This window comes from Hyperolius riggenbachi, chromosome 4 (assembly GCF_040937935.1).
Source record: "Hyperolius riggenbachi isolate aHypRig1 chromosome 4, aHypRig1.pri, whole genome shotgun sequence".
Taxonomy (NCBI): Eukaryota; Metazoa; Chordata; class Amphibia; order Anura; family Hyperoliidae; genus Hyperolius; species Hyperolius riggenbachi.
This window is the reverse complement of record NC_090649.1, coordinates 438,648,619-438,671,109: the sequence shown is the minus strand read 5'-3', so window position 1 is coordinate 438,671,109 and position 22,491 is coordinate 438,648,619. Positions and strand designations below refer to the sequence as shown.

The 22,491-nt window shown below is 45.5% G+C and overlaps 1 protein-coding gene across 8 annotated transcripts in view; it reads right to left on the bottom strand.

The window, feature by feature from the left end:
* The window catches only part of CCDC88A (coiled-coil domain containing 88A), a 270,112-nt gene that overhangs the window by 23,809 nt on the left and 223,812 nt on the right, over positions 1 to 22,491 (bottom strand). For 4 of the 8 annotated variants that reach the window (XM_068232542.1, XM_068232543.1, XM_068232544.1 and 1 more), the window contains exons 29-31: positions 21,091 to 21,171; positions 17,839 to 18,107; positions 9,259 to 9,691 (exon numbers count right to left, since the gene is read on the bottom strand). In XM_068232542.1, coding sequence (XP_068088643.1) covers positions 9,259 to 9,691; positions 17,839 to 18,107; positions 21,091 to 21,171 — 783 coding nt within the window. Of the gene's footprint in view, positions 1 to 8,813; positions 9,692 to 17,838; positions 18,108 to 21,090; positions 21,172 to 22,491 lie in introns of those variants that run through there. The other 4 variants (XM_068232537.1, XM_068232538.1, XM_068232540.1 and 1 more) reach the window with 2 other exon arrangements.

Below are 22,491 nucleotides of genomic sequence, written 5' to 3'. Positions count from 1 at the left end.
GCTAAAGCAGGTTCCAGGCATCTAGATAGTGTCTAACAATACAACATTTTCTATTGCTTTTCTAGCAACCAGTATCTACCTCACATACCCTCTTATAGTAGTAACAGAAACGGGACAAGCTGATTGGCTGCTGGCACGGAATGGAAAATTCTTAAGTTAGGCACTTAATATATGAGGTATACAGTACCCCATGTTTATTATGGATAAAGACTTAAAATGGAAATGTCTGCCATGAAATAACTGATTTGTAACAGGAATAGATGATCATGTGACCAATCCAGCTCCTTGCAGTTGCCAAAGTGTGAGCTGTAACATAAGCTGGCAAACCGTGGCGTAGCTAAGGAGCTGTGGGCCCCGATGCAAGTTTTACATTGGGGCCCCCCCAAGTACTCTATACATAACAATTGATACGGCGCACCAAAACCTGCCAATGGCAAATACAGTGTCAAGAGGTACAAGAAGGGAATGGGGAGCACTTACCACTATTAAAAGTATCTATAAAGTGATTATTATAAGCGCAGGTATAGAAGTGATTATTATTAGCGCAGGACCAATAGAGAGCTAATACTGAAGTTAAGGGAGGGCCCCTCAGGGCCCAAGGGCCCCGATGTGGTCGCAACCTCTGCACCCCCTATTGCTACGCCCCTGCTGGCAAAGTAGTGTCCCATTAGCCTCTGTAGAGCCAGCACAGGGGAGGGAATCCCCCAATAGCCTCTGTAGAGCCAGCACAGGGGAGAGGGGATCCCCCATTAGCTTATGTAGAGCCAGCAAGGGGAGGGGATCCCTCTTTAGCCTCCGTAGAGCCAACACAGGGTAGGGGATCCCACATTAGCCTCTGTAGAGCCAGCACAGGGGGAGGGTATCATCCATTAGCCTCTGTAGAGCCAGCACAGGGGAGGGGATCTCCCATTAGGCTCTGTAGAGCCAGCACAGGGGAGGGGATACCCCAGTAGCCTCTGTAGAGCCAGCACAGGGGAGGGGATCCTACATTAGCCTCTGTAGATCCAGCACAGGGTGGCGGGATCCCCATTAGCCTCTGTAGAGCCAGCACAGGGGAATGGGATCCCCAATAGCCTCTGTAGATCCAGCACAGGGTGACGGGATCCCCATTAGCCTCTGTAGAGCCAGCACAGGGGGGAGGAGGTTCCCATTAGCCTCTGTAGAGCCAGCACAGGGGAGGGGATCTAAGGCTTACAGAAGGAGGCCTAGGACCTGAAACAAGCCAATATATGTTTATAGAAAGAGTGTGTAGGCGCTCGACAGCGTCAGTAGGTCATCACAAAGTGAATATATCCACATCAGCAACAATGTCCAAACAGGGTACTCTCACCATAAGGGATGGCTGATTGTATGATAAATCAGCAAATGCACATATCAGCAGTATCCTGCGGGCAAGTATCTTCAATCAAATCTGGATCTGGAACTTAAAAAGCAGATATGCATAGCGTAATTCCGTTCAGGAGAGTGTCAAGTTCACACTACCCCACTTCATCCTACTACGAATTACTGGATCTGAGAGAGCCTAAGCGCTTTGAGTCCTATTGGAGAAAAGCGCTATAGAAATGTTATTGTATTGTATTACAAGTGAGCCAAACGTGTAAACATCCTCCACCAGCACACGAATGGTAATCGTAACTGCTCACCAGATGTTATTGCTGATCACACTATCAGACCAGCATCAGCGCTTTTGTGTTGTAGAAATCTTCCAAGACACCCTACGAATACTGTAATCCTATGAACTTAAACAAACACTAACATAGAGTAATACCGTTTTATTAAATAATTAAAAGTATGCTAGTGCACTCACATGTCCAGTGAAAATAATGCCCATTATACAATAAAATCCTCGGCAGTCCGGACCAGCTAAAACAGTCGCGTCTCCCAGCCTGCTCCACGCCAGAGGCCCCGCCTTACTAGTTTCGTCACGGATGACTCATCAGAAGCTTCATCAGAAATCATCCGTGACAAAACTAGTAAGGCGCATTATTTTCACTGGACATGTGAGTGCACTGGCATACTTTTAATTATTTAATAAAACGGTATTACGTTATGTTACAGTTTGTTTAAGTTCATAGGATTACAGTATTCGTAGGGTGTCTTGGAAGATTTCTACAACACAAAAGCGCTGATGCTGGTCTGATAGTGTGATCAGCAATAACATCTGGTGAGCAGTTACGATTACCATTCGTGTGCTGGTGGAGGGTGTTTACACGTTTGGCTCACTTATAATACAATAACATTTCTATAGCGCTTTTCTCCCATAGGACTCAAAGCGCTTAGGCTCTCTCAGATCCAGTAATTCGTAGTAGGATGAAGTGGGGTAGTGTGAACTTGACACTCTCCTGAACGGAATTACGCTATGCATATCTGCTTTTTAAGTTCCAGATCCAGATTTGGTTGAAGATACTTGCCCGCAGGATACTGCTGATATGTGCATTTGCTGATTTATCATACAATCAGCCATCCCTTATGGTGAGAGTACCCTGTTTGGACATTGTTGCTGATGTGGATATATTCACTTTGTGATGACCTACTGGCGCTGTCGAGCGCCTACACACTCTTTATATAAACTGTGTCAGGGTGGATACCCCCCAAGTGTTTGGCGATCCAGTTAAATTGGACTCTCTGTTCTATATACTTTTTGCTTGACTATTTGGTATTTAGCTTTATATAGTTGACATACAGAGAGGAGTGCCATTAAGCCACTTTTAGCATTATAAGCCAATATATGTGGTCATGACTGTAAATAAAAAAAGGGATGGGGCTAAAGGAAAACTTCAAGAGGCGCTACATAACAGCTTTGCTTTAAATTGCCAATCCCATGTGGACCCCAGATACTCTTGTCTTTAATGATTTATTGTCCTTAAAGCTATAATGCATATCACCTGCTTCTCCCCTTGTTTGTTTTTTATTACAAATTTCAAATCTAATTCCTTCAGAATGCTTAATCCAGCAACAGGTCAGCGTTCTCCTTTATCAAGGTGCCTGGAAATCCTCTAACTTATCACTTCTCTGGTTAGACTGGCTGCACCATGTAACTCTACTGCTGTATATAAAAAAGTTATAGAATGTTTATTGCATTTGAACCTAATATTTTAGAGTTAAAAGCTTTTCATGACAAAACATTGCGATTCAAAACAGTTGAGAACAGAACATTAAAACACAGAACAAGAACATATTACAAAAAAAATCAAACCACTTCTTATAAAGGACAGAACACTAAACCACACAACAAGTACATATAAAACCAACAACAACAAAACATTTGTAAAGCGCTTTTCTCCCTGAGGACCCAAAGCGCATAAGCTTGTCTCAGATCAGTACATAGTGGTGTGTACAGGGAAAAAAGTTATGTGATCATAAATGCCAGACTAAGCAGGTGGCTTTTCAGTTTCTGTACTGGGTTGGAGCTATCTTGATTAAGTTTGGCAAGGCATTCCAAAGGGTAGGGGCAGCATGACAGAAAGCTCTGACTTCAAAAGTTTTTAGTTGGACTCTAAAAATCAAACCACGTTTTATTTAAAACATATATAAACTTGGGTATTGGTAGCAGCATTGGGTCTACACAGGTTTCCAGAAGAGCATGCAGCAACCGGAACATGCATTGACACATAAACACAACACAATGCACACTTACAGAGCAGTGGTACGCAAAATGATCATAAGAAAATGTTAACAAAAAAATACAGTAAACAAAAAAAAAACAAAAAAATAAAAAATAAAGACTACATAAAATGCATACGTTTATTAAATATTGTTAGTATATAACTTAGTATATAACTAAATAACAGAATTCCAATTTACAATTGGGCAGTCCAATACAACTTGATTCTATATAAAATAGTTACTCTTACAAATCTGCAAAGCAGCAAATTTACTGTTTTGGTGTTTTGTAACAGTTTCGGTATCTTGACTGCATCCCATTTTCAGGAGATGACAGTATGTAGGTTATTTATGAGTTCAACAGAGATGCCTTAAAGGGAACCTTAAAGTGGATCCGAGATGAACTTTTACTCATTGCATAATTGTGTTCCTTACATATAGTTTATAGGGCATTCCTCAAGCCAAATACTTTTTTTGTTTTGTTTTCATACTCTAATTCCCTATAAACTAAACAAGCCTCGCCCACAGCTTTTCAGAGAGCCTTGGCACTCAGTCCCAGGTAGCAAGGGCTTATGGGAGTTCAGTCTGGGCAGGAGGAGAAGGAGGTTACTAGCCAGAGATTTCAGAGGCAGAGGGGAGGATGGGGGAGTGAAATTTTCCACAGGCTAAGAGCTGGAGATGCTATCAGCTTGCCTCAGTGTAGTGTGACAAACAAAACATGGCTGCCCTCATTGTATCACAGCAATAAATCATATTAAACTTTTGAAGCTGTTTGCAGCTAGATTTGCTGTGTAAACTATCTAAACTTTAGATAACATATACAGACAAGTTACTTGTTATAGTTATTTTTTTCATCTCGGATCCGCTTTAACTGAGAGTCAATGTTTCCTTTTAAACAATACCAGTTTCCTGGCAGTCCTGCTAATCTATTTGGCTGCAGTAGTGGCTGAATCACACACCTGAAACAAGCATGCAGCTAATCCAATCTGACTCAGTCAGAGCACCTGATCTGCATGCTTGTTGAGGGGCTGTGGCTAAAAGTATTAGAGACACAGAATCAGCAGGACAGTCAGGCAACTGGTATTATTTTAAAAGGAAAAATCCATAAACTTCTCAGTTTAGGTTCCCTTTAAAGTGTACCTGAGACAGGGGTGGGGGGGGGGAAATCCATACATATCCGAGTGCTTCCGCCATCCCCCTTCAGACTTTTGGCTCCCTTGATCCGGCGCTACGGTAATCTGAATTGTCTCCAGTCGGTTCATGCATAGTTCAGCTGCGCGGTCACTGCCATCGCTCTCCCATCACCATGAGCATTCTGGGCCTGCGCAGGAAAACTGCACATGCCCATTATGCTCCACACGCGCGTGTGGCAGAGCATGTGCAGTACGACCCGACTGGAGAAATTTCAGAGGAGCCTAGTGGAGGATCGAGGCGGCCCAGAAGGATGGCGAGGGAGGGAGGTCTGAAGGAGGCCGGTGGAAGCCCCAGGTAGGTATGAATTTTTCCCCCACCACTGTCTCAGGTTTCCTTTAAGAATTTAAAGAAGTCAATCCGGATGAAAGTGGCTTTAGTGTTCCCTGGTGATAAAATACTGCTCAAAATGCGTGTAAAATAGCAGCAGGTTTGGAAGTGCATTAATCCACTGGCCTATAAGCAGCCGCAAAGCAGGTTGTTTCGGGCAGTAGTGCTACAGTGCATGGGACGCTTAAAGGACAACCGAGATGACTTGTGACATGGTGAGATAGACATGTGCATGTACAGTGCCAAATAACTATGCTGTGTTCCTTTTTTTTTTTTTTTCTCTGCCTAAAAGAGTTAAACATCAGGTATGCAAGTGACAGTTTCTGTCTGGGCCAGACTATAGCATAACCCTCACTGATAAGTAATTACAGCCATAAAATACTTTCCTGTCAGTAAATGGCTTCTAAGAGCAGGTAAGAGATAGAAAAGGGTCAATAATTCATAGATTTGAGCTCTGGCATACTTCAATAAAGGTGTCATTGAGAAGAGACAATGAAACAGTAAAAACTAGATTTCAATATTAAAATAATACTGGGATATCTAAAAAAAAGTCATTTTTAGGAAAAGTCATTTTTAGGAGAAGAGATACAATTGTTTTCCTCAGTTTATTTTCACCTCCGATGTCCTTTAAGAGTAATTTGGGGTTTGGGACCCCGAATGACATCTCCCGCTGAGTTGCTACATCACGGAGGGGATATAGTATTTATCGCCCCCAGGAATTTGAGCAGCAGCAAGGAGAGACGTCATCATTGTCACCCTGCACCCAAGCTCACCGGCGGTGCCACAATACGTACACCTTCCGCATTCCTCTCTAAGGGTGCCCATATGTTACTCGATTTTCAACATAAGTATGCATCCGATTTAATCATAATAATTCAATCTGACAGATCGATACCTCAACATGGCCACTCAATCGATTGTTTAGATTGATTTCCGTCCAAATCTGTCGAAATAATTGACTAGGCATGCTGGAAAATCTCGGTTAAAAGGGGTCTATCAGGTGCGTGGCGGTAGTGGCGTTTGATTTCCCGAAGAATACCAGGCCGGTCTCCTGCCGAAGGCCATGTGAACCCCCCAGGCCCATGGTGAGTGTTGCAGGCTCACCTGGCATGCCAGTGATATTCCTGGCCTCCTCCTGTGTCTGGCCTGGATCTGGACACTGTGTCTGGCCTGGATCTGGACACTGTGTCTGGCCTGGATCTGGACACTGTGTCTGGCCTGGATCTGGACACTGTGTCTGGCCTGGATCTGGACACTGTGTCTGGCCTGGATCTGGACACTGTGTCTGGCCTGGATCTGGACACTGTGTCTGGCCTGGATCTGGACACTGTGTCTGGCCTGGATCTGGACACTGTGTCTGGCCTGGATCTGGACACTGTGTCTGGCCTGGATCTGGACACTGTGTCTGGCCTGGATCTGGACACTGTGTCTGGCCTGGATCTGGACACTGTGTCTGGCCTGGATCTGGACACTGTGTCTGGCCTGGATCTGGACACTGTGTCTGGCCTGGATCTGGACACTGTGTCTGGCCTGGATCTGGACACTGTGTCTGGCCTGGATCTGGACACTGTGTCTGGACTGTGCCTGGGTCTGGACAAAGGAGGAGGCCAGGAATTGCGCTGGCGTAACAGGTTAATCTGCAACACTCACCGGGGGTGCGGGAGGTGGGGCGACGACATTACATGGGGGGAGGGGAGAACCAGGGGGCGGCGCTAGGACGATTTCCAATAGATTTCATGCTGAAACTGATGCGAATTGTATGCAAATATACTCACCTTGAAAACGGCCAAATCAAATGCAGCCACTGTGTAGACATTGAATGGCTTAATTGTCTTCCTAACTACAGGAGACATGGCGATTTCCGTCACAGGCCACAGGAGGGCACCAGCAGCCATTTTATGGAAAGATCTCCTACGTTGATATTGGTGTATATTGGTCAGGATGGCAGCTATTGGTAGAGATCCTGTGTAGAGTATAGCTCTGCACTGGACATTCAGGGAGACAGCAGGTAAGTAAAGCCGATTCTGTCCTGGTATGTAGAACATCAATCATGCTTCCAGTCTGCTTGGAAGTGTGAACAAATGCAGCTGCTGCTCCAAGTGGCAAACACTGAACTGATTCACAGCTGACAAAAGTTAAAGACAATCGGGTTGATTCACTAAACCGTATTGCACAAGTTAATTTTAGCGAGCTCACGCTATGCAAGGTCCTGGCAGCGTAGCGTGCACTCCTAAGTTACGCGCAATCTTTTTCAGTGCCGCACGCTATACTTGTAACATGATTGTGATACTTGACTAGCGCGGCTGCTACTATGTTAATTGACGTAGTACCGGCCGTGCTAGTAAAGTATCGTGGTCATGTGACAAGTATAGAGCACGGCATTGAAAACAACTGTATGTAACTTAGCAACATGTGCTCGCTAAAATTAACTTGTGCTGACGAGCATGATACCGTTTAGTGAATCAACCCCAATCATGTCAAAAAAAGCCAAATAATTTTTGAATACCTGCTGGAAAAACACCTGCCGGCCCACCACAATGATGTCAGCTGGGACTCCCCTGTCCTGTGCTCCCCACCACCATTTGCCTTTAAAGAGTTTACGGTGCAGCAGAAGCAGCAAAGTGTCTCACCTGTTTCGTGGGCTCCTGTAGCGATTAGCAGTGTATTCTCTCTTACACTGCTGCTTCTGCTGTGTTGCAAATTCTGCAAAGCCAAATCGGTCTGGTGGAGCATAGAAGGCATAAAAGGGGACACAAGGCACAAAAATGTACAAAAGGCACAAGAGGAAACACAAGACACCAGAGGAGACACAAGACGCCAGAGGGGACACAAGGCACAAGAGGGAATACAACACCAGAGAGGACACAAGACACCAGAGGGGACACAAGGCGCTAGAGGGGACACAAGGCAAGGACACAAGACACCAGAGGGGACACAAGGCGCCAGAGGGGACACAAGGCAAGGACACAATGCGCCAGAGGGGACACCAGGCACCAGAAGGGACACAAGACACCAGAGGGGACATAGGGCACAAAGGAGGCACAAGAGGTACAAGGGGGACATTATAATTAGGGGAAGAGGCTTCACAAGACGCGCCTGCACCATAGAAGTACCAGGTTTAGTATTTTTTTCCCAATTTTTTGTCCTCTACACCTAGGTGCATCTTATGGTCTGAAAAATACAATACATACAGCTGTTATGAGTTGTTGGCTCAATGCTAGTGTAAAGAATGGATTAAAAATTAAATTAATTCATAACTTGCAGTGATAAAGGCAAACATACCCCAAAGCAGCTGTATGTATCAAGTTGGATTGACGATTATGATAATTAAGAAGAAGTGGCTATATGTAATTAACTTAGGTTTAAAGACGTTTATACTACACACTGGCATATTTTGGTTTTAAGTTGAGTAGCACTGTATCTGCCATGCATGCCAGCACCCAAACCACAGTGGTGCTAAAGGCATGCTCAGTAAACACATACAAACACATAAGCGTTTCATGCAGTGATGGTGACAAGTCTCGGAACCCCACAATGACTCCTTGTGAAGACTGAGTGACATTCCACCGCTTTGTCGAAATGCATCTCACAATCTCCCTTACATTTTCCACATTCTAAACTAAAAACCTGAACCGTAACGTCTAGCCGGTTGTGGCAACCAACCAGGACCATTCTTCCTCAAGACATTCTCAACCTTCAAGATGCTGGTCCAAAATCAAACACAACCATACTCATACCAAATACTCTGGTTATCTTCTGACACCAGTAAGGTGGACTCTGCTTCACCTCTATGGAGACAATGGGAATCAGAACTTTCACATGTATTTGAGACACAGTTACTAAGATGGGGGCAATTTGGTCCTTGAGCAGATGAAGCACTATATTGTCTTTCTCCTGGTGGTCCACTGATGCTACTCACCAAATCAGGGTTGAGTGACAGAGATGGACATGACATGCATGGTGATGTATAAGATATGATATTGCTTCCTCCTGTCACATTAGTGATGTGACTGCTACTTTTGTTATAGCAAATTTTGTCACAACCCGCACAACCCTGAGGATCACTGCTATTGACACATGGAGTGGGCTTATTGGAGACAATATTAGGAGGCTGCGTGACCACAGGGTACTCACTCAATAGAGATGGAGCTTCCTCCTGGGTTGGTGATGGATCAACTGATACAGGTGACCTACTGTCTTTGGATAAAAAATCGTGAATACTTGTCCTACGAGTGGTTCCCTCGGCTGTGGAGATCACACTGCTAGCACGAGGTAAGGTGGCGTATTGGCTGGACTCTTTTGTTGTTAGCCGCTGCAAGTACACAGGTCCTTGGCCTACAGCACCATCTAAAGACTGTGGGTTTGTCTCTACGGGGAATGAGAATCGGGTATTTTCTTCTGTCTTCTGAGAGGTGGATTGTGCACATTGCTCTGGCTTCCCATTCTTCCTATCAGCTGCTGAGATGGGAGATAGCTGCGATGGAGACTGTAATCCCGATAATTCAGAAGAACCAGACAGGCTCCTCATGACTTCATCTAGAAGATCTTCTTGGCTTCCAGACCGAATCTACATGAAAATAAAATAGGGAAACAAACCGGTGTTTATTTTAATATTGTAAAAAGTCCAGTACAGGATGGGACCCGGCAGTGGATCGGAGTATATAAATCCTCTACTGTAGTGCATGTCCTGATTATTTCACCACTAGACTACTGCAACTCTCTGCTCTGTGGCCTACACCCTAACCATTTGGCCCCTGCTACCTCCATCTCTCCTCCCACTTCTCTAGTCCTAGCCCCCCCGTCAGTCCATTCACTAGCTGCCAGTTAATGATCGTACACACGTGCAACAACTCCATCCAACTATCGTCCAAACTTCTCTGTTGGACGATAGGTTGGGCGTGTGTACAAGTGGCAAATAACTAGACGAGTGACTGCACTATAGTGACAGATTAACAGACAGCACTGACTGTAAGTAAAATCAGTGCCCTATATGGGTCAGAGTATAGTTTATCTACTTTTCTCTCACTACATAGACTTTTTAAAATAACTGAATCATGCTCCATCCTTGTGGTCCCAGTGTAATAACACAGAGGAGTTTATCCGGGAAGGGACTGAGAATACCTGGCCAGTTGTTTCACATGCCTCATTATTTGGGGTTCCTAAAATACTGGATTACAGGCAAGAGGGTGGTGGAGTCGTCTCTTGGGCAATAAACCGGCATCTTAATGAAAGCCAGAATCTCTGGGAATGTAGCCTGCGGCATCGCCTTGCTTAGCTTACCGCTTTGACTGGTTTATATCGTGAGCATTGGAGTATTGGGAATGACTAATTATCCCCCACTGTGTGGATGAAAAGCGTTTAACTCACAGACATGCCAAACACACACGAAACCATGCTGAATATAGAAGAAAACTCAATAAAGCTGTTGCCGTTAATTTATATGAAGCTTCTTTTGTTCTGATGAATACACATAGGTTTCTACGACACGTAAGAAATTAATCCATTGGTTTTTAAATGCATGGGCATTTTTACGTTATAAATTATTCAGCAAGCATGGCTTAGTTACACCATCTTGATTTTTTTCAATTAATTTGATCTACTTAAAGGGTACGTGCACTATTTTTTCAAAACTTGTCAAATAAACCTTTCGGTAAGGGAGGGTCATAAACTTGTGGGTTTTGGAGGGTGAAGCAGGCACTATGTGTGTTTGTGGGGGAAGGGGAATTTGGGGAGCTGGCTGCAGAAGGGGAAAAAGGCTACAGTTTGCAAGACAAGACAAATAAGACAAGACAAATAACATTTATATTGCGCTTTTCTCCTTGCGGACTCAAAGCGCCAGAGCAGAGCAGCAGCCACTAGGGCGCGCTCTATTGGCAGTAGCAGTGTAAGGGAGACTTGCCAAAGGTCTCCTACTGAATTAGTGCTGGCTTACTGAACAGGCAGAGCCGAGATTCGAACCCAGGTCTCCTGTGTCAGAGGCAGAGCCCTTAACCATTACACCTTCAGCCAAATGCATAGCATGCAGCCCTGATGCAATTTGTATGGATGCCGATTTTTTTTTTTTTTGCGGTGCCGATTTTTTTGCAGAAAAGGCAGAGCATATATTGGTGGGCGTGCAGCGGGGGTGGGAACAAAAGTTAAGGCAAGACATCGGTTAGTGGTCCTTTTCGGTTAAGCATTTGGGGCTGTTAGGGCTAGGAATTGATAGGGGGTTAATAAGGGTAAGGCATTGGCAGGGGGGTGGTTACGGTTAGACATCAGCAGGGGGGGGGGGGGGGTAAGGTTCAATAGGGCTAGGTATTGGTAGGGGGTTGGATAGGGTTAGGCCTTGGCGGGAGGGTGGTTATGGTTGGTGGGGGGAGGGTTATTAGGGCTAGGTATTGGTAGGGGGTTGGCTAGGGTTAGGCATTGGCGGGAGGGTGGTTATGGTTGGTGGGGGGGGGGGGGAGGGTCATTAGGGCTAGGTATTTGTAGGGGTTTGGCTAGGGTTAGGCATTGGTGGGAGGGTGGTTATGGTTGGGAGGGAGGGGAGGGTCATTAGGGCTAGGTATTGGTAGGGGGTTGGATAGGGTTAGGCATTGGTGGGAGGGTGGTTACGGTTGGCGGGGCTTTAGGGCTAAGTATTGTTAAGGGGTTGGTTAGGGTTAGGCATTGGCGGGAGGGTGGTTATGGTTGGGAGGGTCATTAGGGCTAGGTATTGGTAAGGGGCTGCTTAGGGGTAGGCATTGGCGGGAGGTTACGGGTGGGCCTTTAGGGCTAGGTATTGGTGGTTGGTTATGATTAGACTTCCGGGAGGGTGGGGGGTGATTGGGGCTGGGTATTGGGTAGGGGGTTGGATAGGGTTATGCATCGGTAGGGGGTGGTTAGGGTTAGGCATTGGTAGAGGGAGGGCTTCGTGTGTGAATAGGGTTAGGTGTAGCGATAGTAAAAAAATCTGTAAAATTTGCAGATATTTTACTATCGGAATTAGCACAATAGTAGAGTAGAATACTAGTGGATATTAACATAACCCATATTCTCCCCGGGGCCCATTTTGCATGTACCTTACCTCACAATGCTTTCATGGATTCTAGTGGTGTCCTAGAATCGACGTATGTTCATAAATCCATCTGACTGAAATGCTCAATTAATTATCTATTACTATAAGAAATTATGTATTACTATAGTTTTTTAGAATATTTGTGTATTATCCCCAATGGAGGTGGCTCCGCCCATATCTCCATCCGTAAGGCTCAACACACACCACACAATCTTGGTTGTTCAATCTCACCACTTTCATGTAGTATAAGAGCTTATCCAATCAATCATTCAAGGTATTTTCAATCTGTTGTCCCTTATACTACATAGATTTGGTAAATCTTTACAACCAAGATTGTATGGTGTGTGGTGAGCTTAAGACTATCCCAGCACATGCACTGTGCCCTTATGGAAAGACAACAGCAATTGAATCTTGTATTTTAAAGCATCATAATTAGCTGAATGAATGTGATTATTATATCCAAAATATAGTGGCAAATTCTACTACTGCCCAAAAAAAAAAACTTGATACAAGAACAGGAGATGCACCAAAAGTAAAATGTACTGTAAAGCTGAATGCAAACATAAAAAAATGAAAAAGCCTGGTCCTACGTTACCCCTCTGGGGACCGGCTGCTTAACCCCCTTAAGGTTAGCTAGGCATGGTGTCCCCAGTGTAGCCAGGTGTCCCCCTTATTGCCAGCAGCCTTTACTCACCTCCCAGGCTCCAGCGGTGACGTCATCAAGCCGGGACCCGACACTTAAGGCAGAGTGAGCGGGGATGCCGGCCAGAGCGGAGGGGAGCGACGATCCCCAGGGCAACGTCAAGAAGGTGAGTGGATCCTCTTCTTCCCCTCCTACCGCCGCTGCACTAATAGTGATCACTACAATCGGCCAGCGATCGTAGTGATCACGTAATCAGGAGGCCAATCGCGATGGCTCCTGATCACTGAGGGGAGATGTCACCTGTCATGTCACAGCTTAATCTCCCCTCTCAGGTGCACACGATCGCGTCGGGATTGGAAATGGCAGGTGGCGTAATCCTACGCCCCATCAGAGTTAGGCAGCCGCAAGTGCGGCGCGGTCCCCAGAAGGTTAAGAAGGAGGCTTACAGGTTTTATAAAAGGGTTTAAACTTTTATTCAGCACTTAGGACAAGGCGTTTCACGGCGTAAGCTGCTTCCTCAGGTCAATTAACGTGCCTGTCAGATAGAACGTGGGATTCTCGGGTGCCTTTGAGCTCAAAGACGCCCGAGAATCCCACGTTCTACCTGACACGCAATGACAGTTAGTTTTGCATGGAGCCTTGCAGTACCTTCTACTTTTGGGCGCCTCCTGTTCTTGTATCAAGTTACCTTAGTTACTCTACTTTGGTAGGGGAATTTCCCACAACTTAGCTGTGGCGTGAACCTTTTTGAAGTAGCACACAGAGTAGGGACACCAAGAGCCAAATATAGTGTAGTATGTACTGGTAGTTGAAATGAAGTATGATAGAGTAATAAGCTATACTCACAAAGCAGAGTTACCTCAAAGGCACTCACTGTATAGGCAGGTGGGGAGATTAGACCTGACCCCGCTCAGGATTAAGAAGTCTCTCTCCATAGATGAGGAAAAAAGGGGATAACCCCAGAGGCGTAGCTAGGGTTTTCAGCGCCCGGGGACAAAGACTATTAATGCGCCCCCCAAAGTCAAGGTTGCGGAGCGCGTAGCGCGCCGCGCCAAAAAGGGGCGTGGTCACATAATAAATGTGGGCGTGGTTATGGGTGGAGCCAAATGTATATGGAGGTTAGCAGGCTCACGCTCACCCACCCTCCCTCAGTATGTACCTTCCAGCATGTTCCAAGACAAATTCAGCAATCATGAGCCCCCCCCCATCAAGACAAATTCAGCAATCATGAGACCCCCAACATAACCAACTCAGCAATCATGAGGCCCCCAACAAGACAAATTTAGCAATCATGAGGCCCCCAACAAGACAAATTCAGCAATCATGAGGCCCCCAACAAGACAAATTCAGCGATCTTGAGGCCCCCAACAAATCATGAGGCCCCCAACAAGACAAATTCAGTAACCATGAGGCCCCCAACAAGACAAATTCAGCAGTCATGAGTCACATAAATAGACAGCATTTCACATAAATAGGTAGAATGCCCCCTTAATATGGTAGACACCTCTCACCTGGCAGCAGTTCTCCAAAATACACTCAATCTGACGTGGTTCCCCAAAAATAGGTAGCCCCAGGTCTATAGTTGTCCCCAGAATAGGTGGCCAGCAGTATAGATGTCCCCAGAATAGGTGGCCAGCGGTATAGATGTCCCCAGAATAGGTGGCCAGCGGTATAGATGTCCCCAGAACAGGTAGCCAGGGGTAGAGATGTCCACAGAACAGGTAGCCAGGGGTATATGTGCCCAGTATATGTAGGCAGGGATATGTGTGCCCAGTATATGTAGCCAGAGGTATATGTGCCCAGTATATGTAGCCAGGGGTATATATGCCCAGTATATGTAGCCAGGAGAATAATATGTGCCCAGTATATATAGTCAGGCGTATATGTGCCCAGTATATGTAGCCAGGGGTATATATGCCCAGTCCATGTAGCCAGGGGTATATATGCCCAGTATATGTAGCCAGGGGTATATATGCCCAGAGTAGGTAGCCAGGGGTATATATGCCCAGTATATGTAGCCAGGGGGTATATATGCCCAGTCCATGTAGCCAGGGGGTATATATGCCCAGTCCATGTAGCCAGGGGGTATATATGCCCAGTATATGTAGCCAGGGGTATATATGCCCAGTATATGTAGCCAGGGGGTATATATGCCCAGTCCATGTAGCCAGGGGGTATATATGCCCAGTCCATGTAGCCAGGGGGTATATATGCCCAGTATATGTAGCCAGGGGGTATATATGCCCAGTATATGTAGCCAGGGGGTATATATGCCCAGTATATGTAGCCAGGGGGTATATATGCCCAGTATATGTAGCTAGGGGGTATATATGCCCAGTATATGTAGCCAGGGGGTATATATGCCCAGTATATGTAGCCAGGGGGTATATATGCCCAGTATATGTAGCCAGGGGGTATATATGCCCAGTATATGTAGCCAGGGGGTATATATGCCCAGTAGATGTAGCCAGGGGGTATATATGCCCAGTAGATGTAGCCAGGGGTATATATGCCCAGTAGATGTAGCCAGGGGTATATATGCCCAGTAGATGTAGCCAGGGGGTATATATGCCCAGTATATGTAGCCAGGGGTATATATGCCCAGAGTAGGTAGCCAGGGGTATATATGCCCAGTATATGTAGCCAGGGGGTATATATGCCCAGTCCATGTAGCCAGGGGGTATATATGCCCAGTCCATGTAGCCAGGGGGTATATATGCCCAGTATATGTAGCCAGGGGTATATATGCCCAGTATATGTAGCCAGGGGGTATATATGCCCAGTCCATGTAGCCAGGGGGTATATATGCCCAGTCCATGTAGCCAGGGGGTATATATGCCCAGTATATGTAGCCAGGGGGTATATATGCCCAGTATATGTAGCCAGGGGGTATATATGCCCAGTATATGTAGCTAGGGGGTATATATGCCCAGTATATGTAGCCAGGGGGTATATATGCCCAGTATATGTAGCCAGGGGGTATATATGCCCAGTATATGTAGCCAGGGGGTATATATGCCCAGTATATGTAGCCAGGGGGTATATATGCCCAGTAGATGTAGCCAGGGGGTATATATGCCCAGTAGATGTAGCCAGGGGGTATATATGCCCAGTAGATGTAGCCAGGGGTATATATGCCCAGTAGATGTAGCCAGGGGGTATATATGCCCAGTATATGTAGCCAGGGGGTATATATGCCCAGTAGATGTAGCCAGGGGGTATATATGCCCAGTAGATGTAGCCAGGGGTATATATGCCCAGTAGATGTAGCCAGGGGTATATATGCCCAGTATATGTAGCCAGGGGTATATATGCCCAGTATATGTAGCCAGGGGGTATATATGCCCAGTCCATGTAGCCAGGGGGTATATATGCCCAGTATATGTAGCCAGGGGTATATATGCCCAGTATATGTAGCCAGGGGGTATATATGCCCAGTCCATGTAGCCAGGGGGTATATATGCCCAGTATATGTAGCCAGGGGTATATATGCCCAGTATATGTAGCCAGGGGTATATATGCCCAGAGTAGGTAGCCAGGGGTATATATGCCCAGTATATGTAGCCAGGGGGTATATATGCCCAGTCCATGTAGCCAGGGGGTATATATGCCCAGTCCATGTAGCCAGGGGGTATATATGCCCAGTATATGTAGCCAGGGGTATATATGCCCAGTAGATGTAGCCAGGGGGTATATATGCCCAGTAGATGTAGCCAGGGGTATATGTGCCCAGTAGATGTAGCCAGGGGTATATGTGCCCAGTAGATGTAGCCAGGGGTATATGTGCCCAGTAGATGTAGCCAGGGGTATATGTGCCCAGTAGATGTAGCCAGGGGTATATGTGCCCAGTAGATGTAGCCAGGGGTATATATGCCCAGTAGATGTAGCCAGGGGTATATATGCCCAGTAGATGTAGCCAGGGGGTATATATGCCCAGTAGATGTAGCCAGGGGTATATATGCCCAGAGTAGGTAGCCAGGTGTCCCCCTCCCTGCCTCCCCAGCAGGAGGGGAGCAGCGCAGAGAAGAGGGAGAGCTGCTCTCTCTCCCTCGCGGTCCCCTCCATTAATGTCCGGGTGCTGGCAGCGGCGGGCGGAACTTACCTCCGTCTCGTTGCAGCGCGGATGAATCTGCCGCTACTCTGGTCTAGTCCAGACCAGAGCAGCGGCTGCGGGATCCGAACTTCCGGCCGGCGCTGGAGCGAGACGGAGGTGAGTCCCGCCCGCTGCGCCAGCACCCGGACAATAACGGAGAGGACAGCGATGGAGGGAGGGAGAGCCCTAAGGTGAGAGAAGGGGGGGAGATGGCCCCCTTCTCCACCGTCCGCATAGCTCTCCCTCTTCTCTTCTCTGCGCTGCTCCCCTCCGCAGAAAAAACAAAAAAAAAATCAGCTCAGCTGGGCGCCCTTAGGGACCCGGCGCCCGGGGGCACTTGACCTACCCCGACCCCCCCCTAGCTCCGCGCCTGGATAACCCCCCTCCACCAGGGGTGGGCTTATTATAGCGTAGTATGGATGCAGAGAGGTGCCTGGCTCTTCTACTGACCACATATGCTATTGCTCCGTTGTTATTGCCTGATGAAGCAAGATCAAACTTGAGAAACGTGTTGCATTGTCCCCCGGAGTACGTAAATAAACTTGTTGTATTTGACAAACATTGGCAATTTTTGTGTCTGCTTGGAGGAGGTGCGTCCAACACTGTCTCCTCATGTTTAAAACTTTTTCGATAATTTTATCCTTTTGGTGCTTCTGCATCCATTTTTTTGAAGCAGTGGTTGCCTCTTGGAGCAACTCACACTTGTGATATATAATCTACCTACCGTCTTCTATCCATTACCTGGCGAAATTCCGCCAAAACGGGCTCCCAATGTCTGTGCGTCCTTTTTGTTTTTACTAGAACCAATACTACCTAGATAATTTATTTTACAGGCAGACATTATGTGTTGTTGGCAACCACAGCAGTCACATTCTTTTGTACATTTTAACCTAACTTTCCCTTACAAATAGCTGTAAGGGCAAGGCCCCCCCAACTCACCTGACTGACGGTGAGCTTGCTGCTTTCATCCAGGAACTGCTTGAGAGAGACCATTTCACTTCCAGGTGACCCGAGCCTCCTTCTGGATTGGGTGAGGCTCTCCACTCCATCACATGACCTGAGCCTCAGCATGGGGCTGGAGGCGGCGGACTTTCTCAAGCGATGACCAAGATACTGGACAGGACTGCTGCTGCCTGGCCACGCCTCACCATCATGATGCAAAACAAAATCTCCACTGCTGTGGCTTTGGGATCTGCTCTGAGTGGACCCTGTAGCATGGAAAACATTAACTTAGTCAGATGTATGACAATATTGAGAGCTGCATTATGAAAGAGCAAAGCTTTGGGCCGTTATGCACGGATACTAGCTGACTGGATCACCCACTGGCTTCCTATGCCTGTTCGAAGAAGGAAGTTTTTCGCAGCAGTGTTCCCAGCTCCACCCACTCCTCTGGCCGCCACTAGAGTATAAATCTCATTGTGGATTTTACATTGTTTCTGTATATTTTTACACAGCAAATTCTGTATCTGCATTTAAAGGAGGCTTAGATGCTTTCCTTGCGATGAAAGACATCCATGGCTATAATTACTAGGTAATGCCCAGTGGTGTTGAACAACCAGGGATTTTATCTGATTGCCATTTGGAGTCGGGAAGGAATTTTTTCCCTTTTGGGGCTAATTGGACCATGCCTTGTAAGTTTTTTTTGCCTTCCTCTAGATCAACAGGGATATGTGAGGGAGAAGGCTGGTGTTGTACTTTGTTTTCTGGTTTAACTCGATGGACGTATGTCTTTTTTCAACCCAAATAACTATGTAACTATGTAACAGTGTGGGTAATTACTTATTACGTGGATGAGACTACTTAATTCAGAGGCAAATTTACTCTGACATTGTATAAGTAGGGGGAGGGGAGATATGGGTGTGTATGAGGGGCACATGGCCATGAACTGTCAGAAAGACGTGGCAATTTGTTTCATATTAAAATCTGCAAAATAAAATCGTTCAGTTCTGAAAAACTACAGTTGTGTTCAGTAGTCACAGAAGATACCGTGCTCTTCGCCACTTTGTTGTGTTCAGCAGAATTAGAGGCAGTATAAGTGTAACTAGGTTTATTTACAGGATTCACCAACTCTCCACATAAGCAGTGTCTTCTCTCCATATTCCTAGCAAGGGCAGAACAGGAACCAACCACTTATAACAGTCTAGATAATCTTAGGGCCTGTTTCCACTACACGCAGATTGGATGCAGAAAAACTGACTCCAATGAATGCCTATGGACCGGTTTCCACTAAGCGCGATTTTTCTGATGCAGATTTTCCCACAGGCATTCATTGGAGTCAGTTTTTCTGCATCCAATCTGCGTGTAGTAGAAACAGGCCCTTATGCAGTAACAAAAGTAGAATACAGTGACCTCCACAGGCCAGATGTATGACCACGACAACTACTACTACTACTACTACTCAGTGTCCAGGAGGAAAAATCTTCAGCCTGAATTCAGAACTATTCTCTCCATAAAAATAAATAAATAAATGCAAATGGGGCAGATTTACTGCAAGTAAAGTATAACAGTGCAAAAGGCAATTAGAAGATTAAAGTAATACTATACACAAAAAATCCAAAGTGTCAGAGTCCCAGGACTGCAGGAAAACATGAAAAGATCCTTTATGGCGAATGTTCGTGACTACTTGTCATGCATTTTGGAATGGCCAGGACATCTCTATAGGTAAAAGGGGATGAAATGTGAGGCCTGGGAGAGCTATGCAATAATAGCCTCTCCAGCACCCTATTTAATTGTGTGATGGGATTTGAATACAGTCCACTTCCCCACTTGCCATTTCATAAAATCAGAACTGCATCTTGGCGTTCAAAATTCTACAATACCATTGGATTTCTAATGAATTGCAAGAGAAACATCTTCATTTTAATTGTACTTACAGATGTAGAATGCCCAAAGCAGATCTCCTCGCCACTAAAGTTCTAGGGTGTGGGCACCCCTGTTCTAGTTGCTGCTCACTCCAACCCCCTTTCTAGTCACATGGGGAAACTCACAGAGGGAGGGAAGAAGCATGTGACTGCTCTACTCAGTGTAACCACGCCTCTTTGAGGCTGACATCCTATCATACCGGTAGCAGTCAGTCTAATCGAGGGGACACACCTCCTCCTCATTATCCACATCACTGTGGTCCCAGGTGACACAACAAGACATGGGTTTAGGGGATGACGGGGAGAGGCCAACAAAGATCTGGACATCAGTGGAGAGGGGATCTGTGCCAGCAAACTTCTGTATGAGGTATTTTACCCTTATTCAATAAAATATATTGATTGCATTTAAAGCGGGATTGTCAGCCATAAAATCAAATACCATTTACCCACTGATCTGTGTTTATAATAATGTCTACATGCATTGAAAGCATTCCAATATAATCATAAATGTGTCTACTGTAATGAATCTTATCTCAGTCAGCCTGGCTCTATTCTGGCACATTGCCAAAGAGAAGGAAGCTTATCTCTCCTCCCGCTTTCCTGCTCCTCACTGATTGGCTGAGGGCAGTTCAGTGTGACAGGAGGCAGAGAAGGGAAATGTACATCATCCCTCTGCAAAAGCTGTTGAAATATGATCTATACTATGCTTATGTTTATAAAGCAAGCTAGATATGACAGTGCTGTTTCTAGGGGAGAAAAGCGTAATGAAGGAAAATACATCAGGATTTGCTTCAGTCAGAGGCAGCAAAGATGGAAAATACCTGGAGCAGTTTTCGCTTTAGATACTATATAAAAGTAACTGAAATAAAAACATTGACAGTACAATACATATGTTATGCAAGTAGAACAAGTATTTATTTATATATGGGTTTTTTTTCCCTGGGATAGTATGGCTGTCCCTGCTGCTTTAATAAAACTTGGACCTAAACTGAGTATTTAACGTTTTTTTCCTCCATGATGATTTGACTAAGGTACCATCACACACAGTTACGACTACTACAAGAACAAACAACAAGAACTAAAACATGAACAGCACAGGCTCCATAATAAAATTAATAATAAAACAACAACAAAAACACAGGAAAAATGCTAGGTTCCTTAACACACACAATAAATACATAAAAATATATAACTGGTAAATAGCATTTCACTCTGAAAATCTAGCTGCGCAGTAACAATCCAGAACTCATGAATGCTTTGCTGCAAAATGAAGTATGAAAGTATATGCAACTAATAATAAAAAATAAGAATAAAAGTGTCTGCAGCGTACCTGTCACCTCATGGAGAGAAGCATTATTATTACTATTACTATAGGAGGTCCTGCCACTATCAAGGCTGGTTGGCCTGGGAGCTAGATGAGAGATTGGAGACAATGGGAACAGACATTTAGGCAGGTGACATAAATAAAATGGCTGCATCCTGAATGGCCAGACTGCAGACACGTCATGCATTATATTACAGGCTCAGCATGCCCATAGCCACACAAGCAAGACCAGAAAGCCAGGGTGATTTACATGGGGTGTCAATAGCAGCTTAAATGGAAAAGTGCTGTAAAAAAAACAGAAGAAGGGGATAAAAAGACAACAACGTGTACAGTTACATGATCAAAGAAGTAGAACAGAAAAAAAGGACAAGAAGACATAGTGTTAGATAAGAAGACATGCTGGCAAAAAATAAAAAAACAAACTATACATACATGTAACAAAACATAAGTTCTATAGCGCCCAACCCTTCGGTGACTAATAAGTCTCCATCAGAGTATTTTGTGTTTTTTTTTTAAGCAAACCTGAAGTAGGGTGTTGGGAAGAGTTACATACTTACCTCAGTAGTTGGAAGCAGGGCTGTGGAGTCGGAGTCAAAGTCATTTTTGAGTACCTGGAGTCGGAGGTTTCATAAACTGAGAAGTTGGCGTCAGAATATTTTTGTACCCACTCCATTGCCTTACAAGGGCTATGGAGTCGGCGCAATGTTGGGTACCTGGAGTCGGAGGTTTCATAAACTGAGAAGTCGGAGTCAGAATATTTTTGTACCCACTCCATTGCCCTACAAGGGCTATGGAGTCGGCGCAATGTTGGGTACCTGGAGTCGGAGGTTTCATAAACTGAGAAGTCGGAGTCAGAATATTTTTGTACCCACTCCATTGCCCTACAAGGGCTATGGAGTCGGCGCAATGTTGGGTACCTGGAGTCGGAGGTTTCATAAACTGAGGAGTCGGTGCAATTTTGGATACCTGCAGTTGGAGGCTTCATAAACTGAGGAGTCGGAGGTTTCAAAAACTGAGGAGTTGGAGCAATTTTGGGTACCTGGAGTCGGGGTCAGAGGTTTCATAAGCTGAGAAGTCGGAGTCAGAGTAATTTTGGGTACCTGGAGTTCTTGGTTTCATAAACTGAGGAGTTGGGGTTGGATGATTTTTGTACAGACTCCACAGCCCTGGTTGGAAGCATCTGGACGGTGCAGAGTTTTCCCGGATTTGGTTGAGTCCACCATTCCAACGCTTGGTACATCTAGATCTATTTGATAGAAGCAAATCAGATAGGCTTGGCCATGACCGCGGCCGCAGATGAGCACATCTGGACTGGGCATGCACAAGGTCTGCACACACCCAGTAGAATAATGCCCCTTGTGCACGGCTTTTTTCACCCGTGCATGAGCGCATTTATTTAGCATGCCT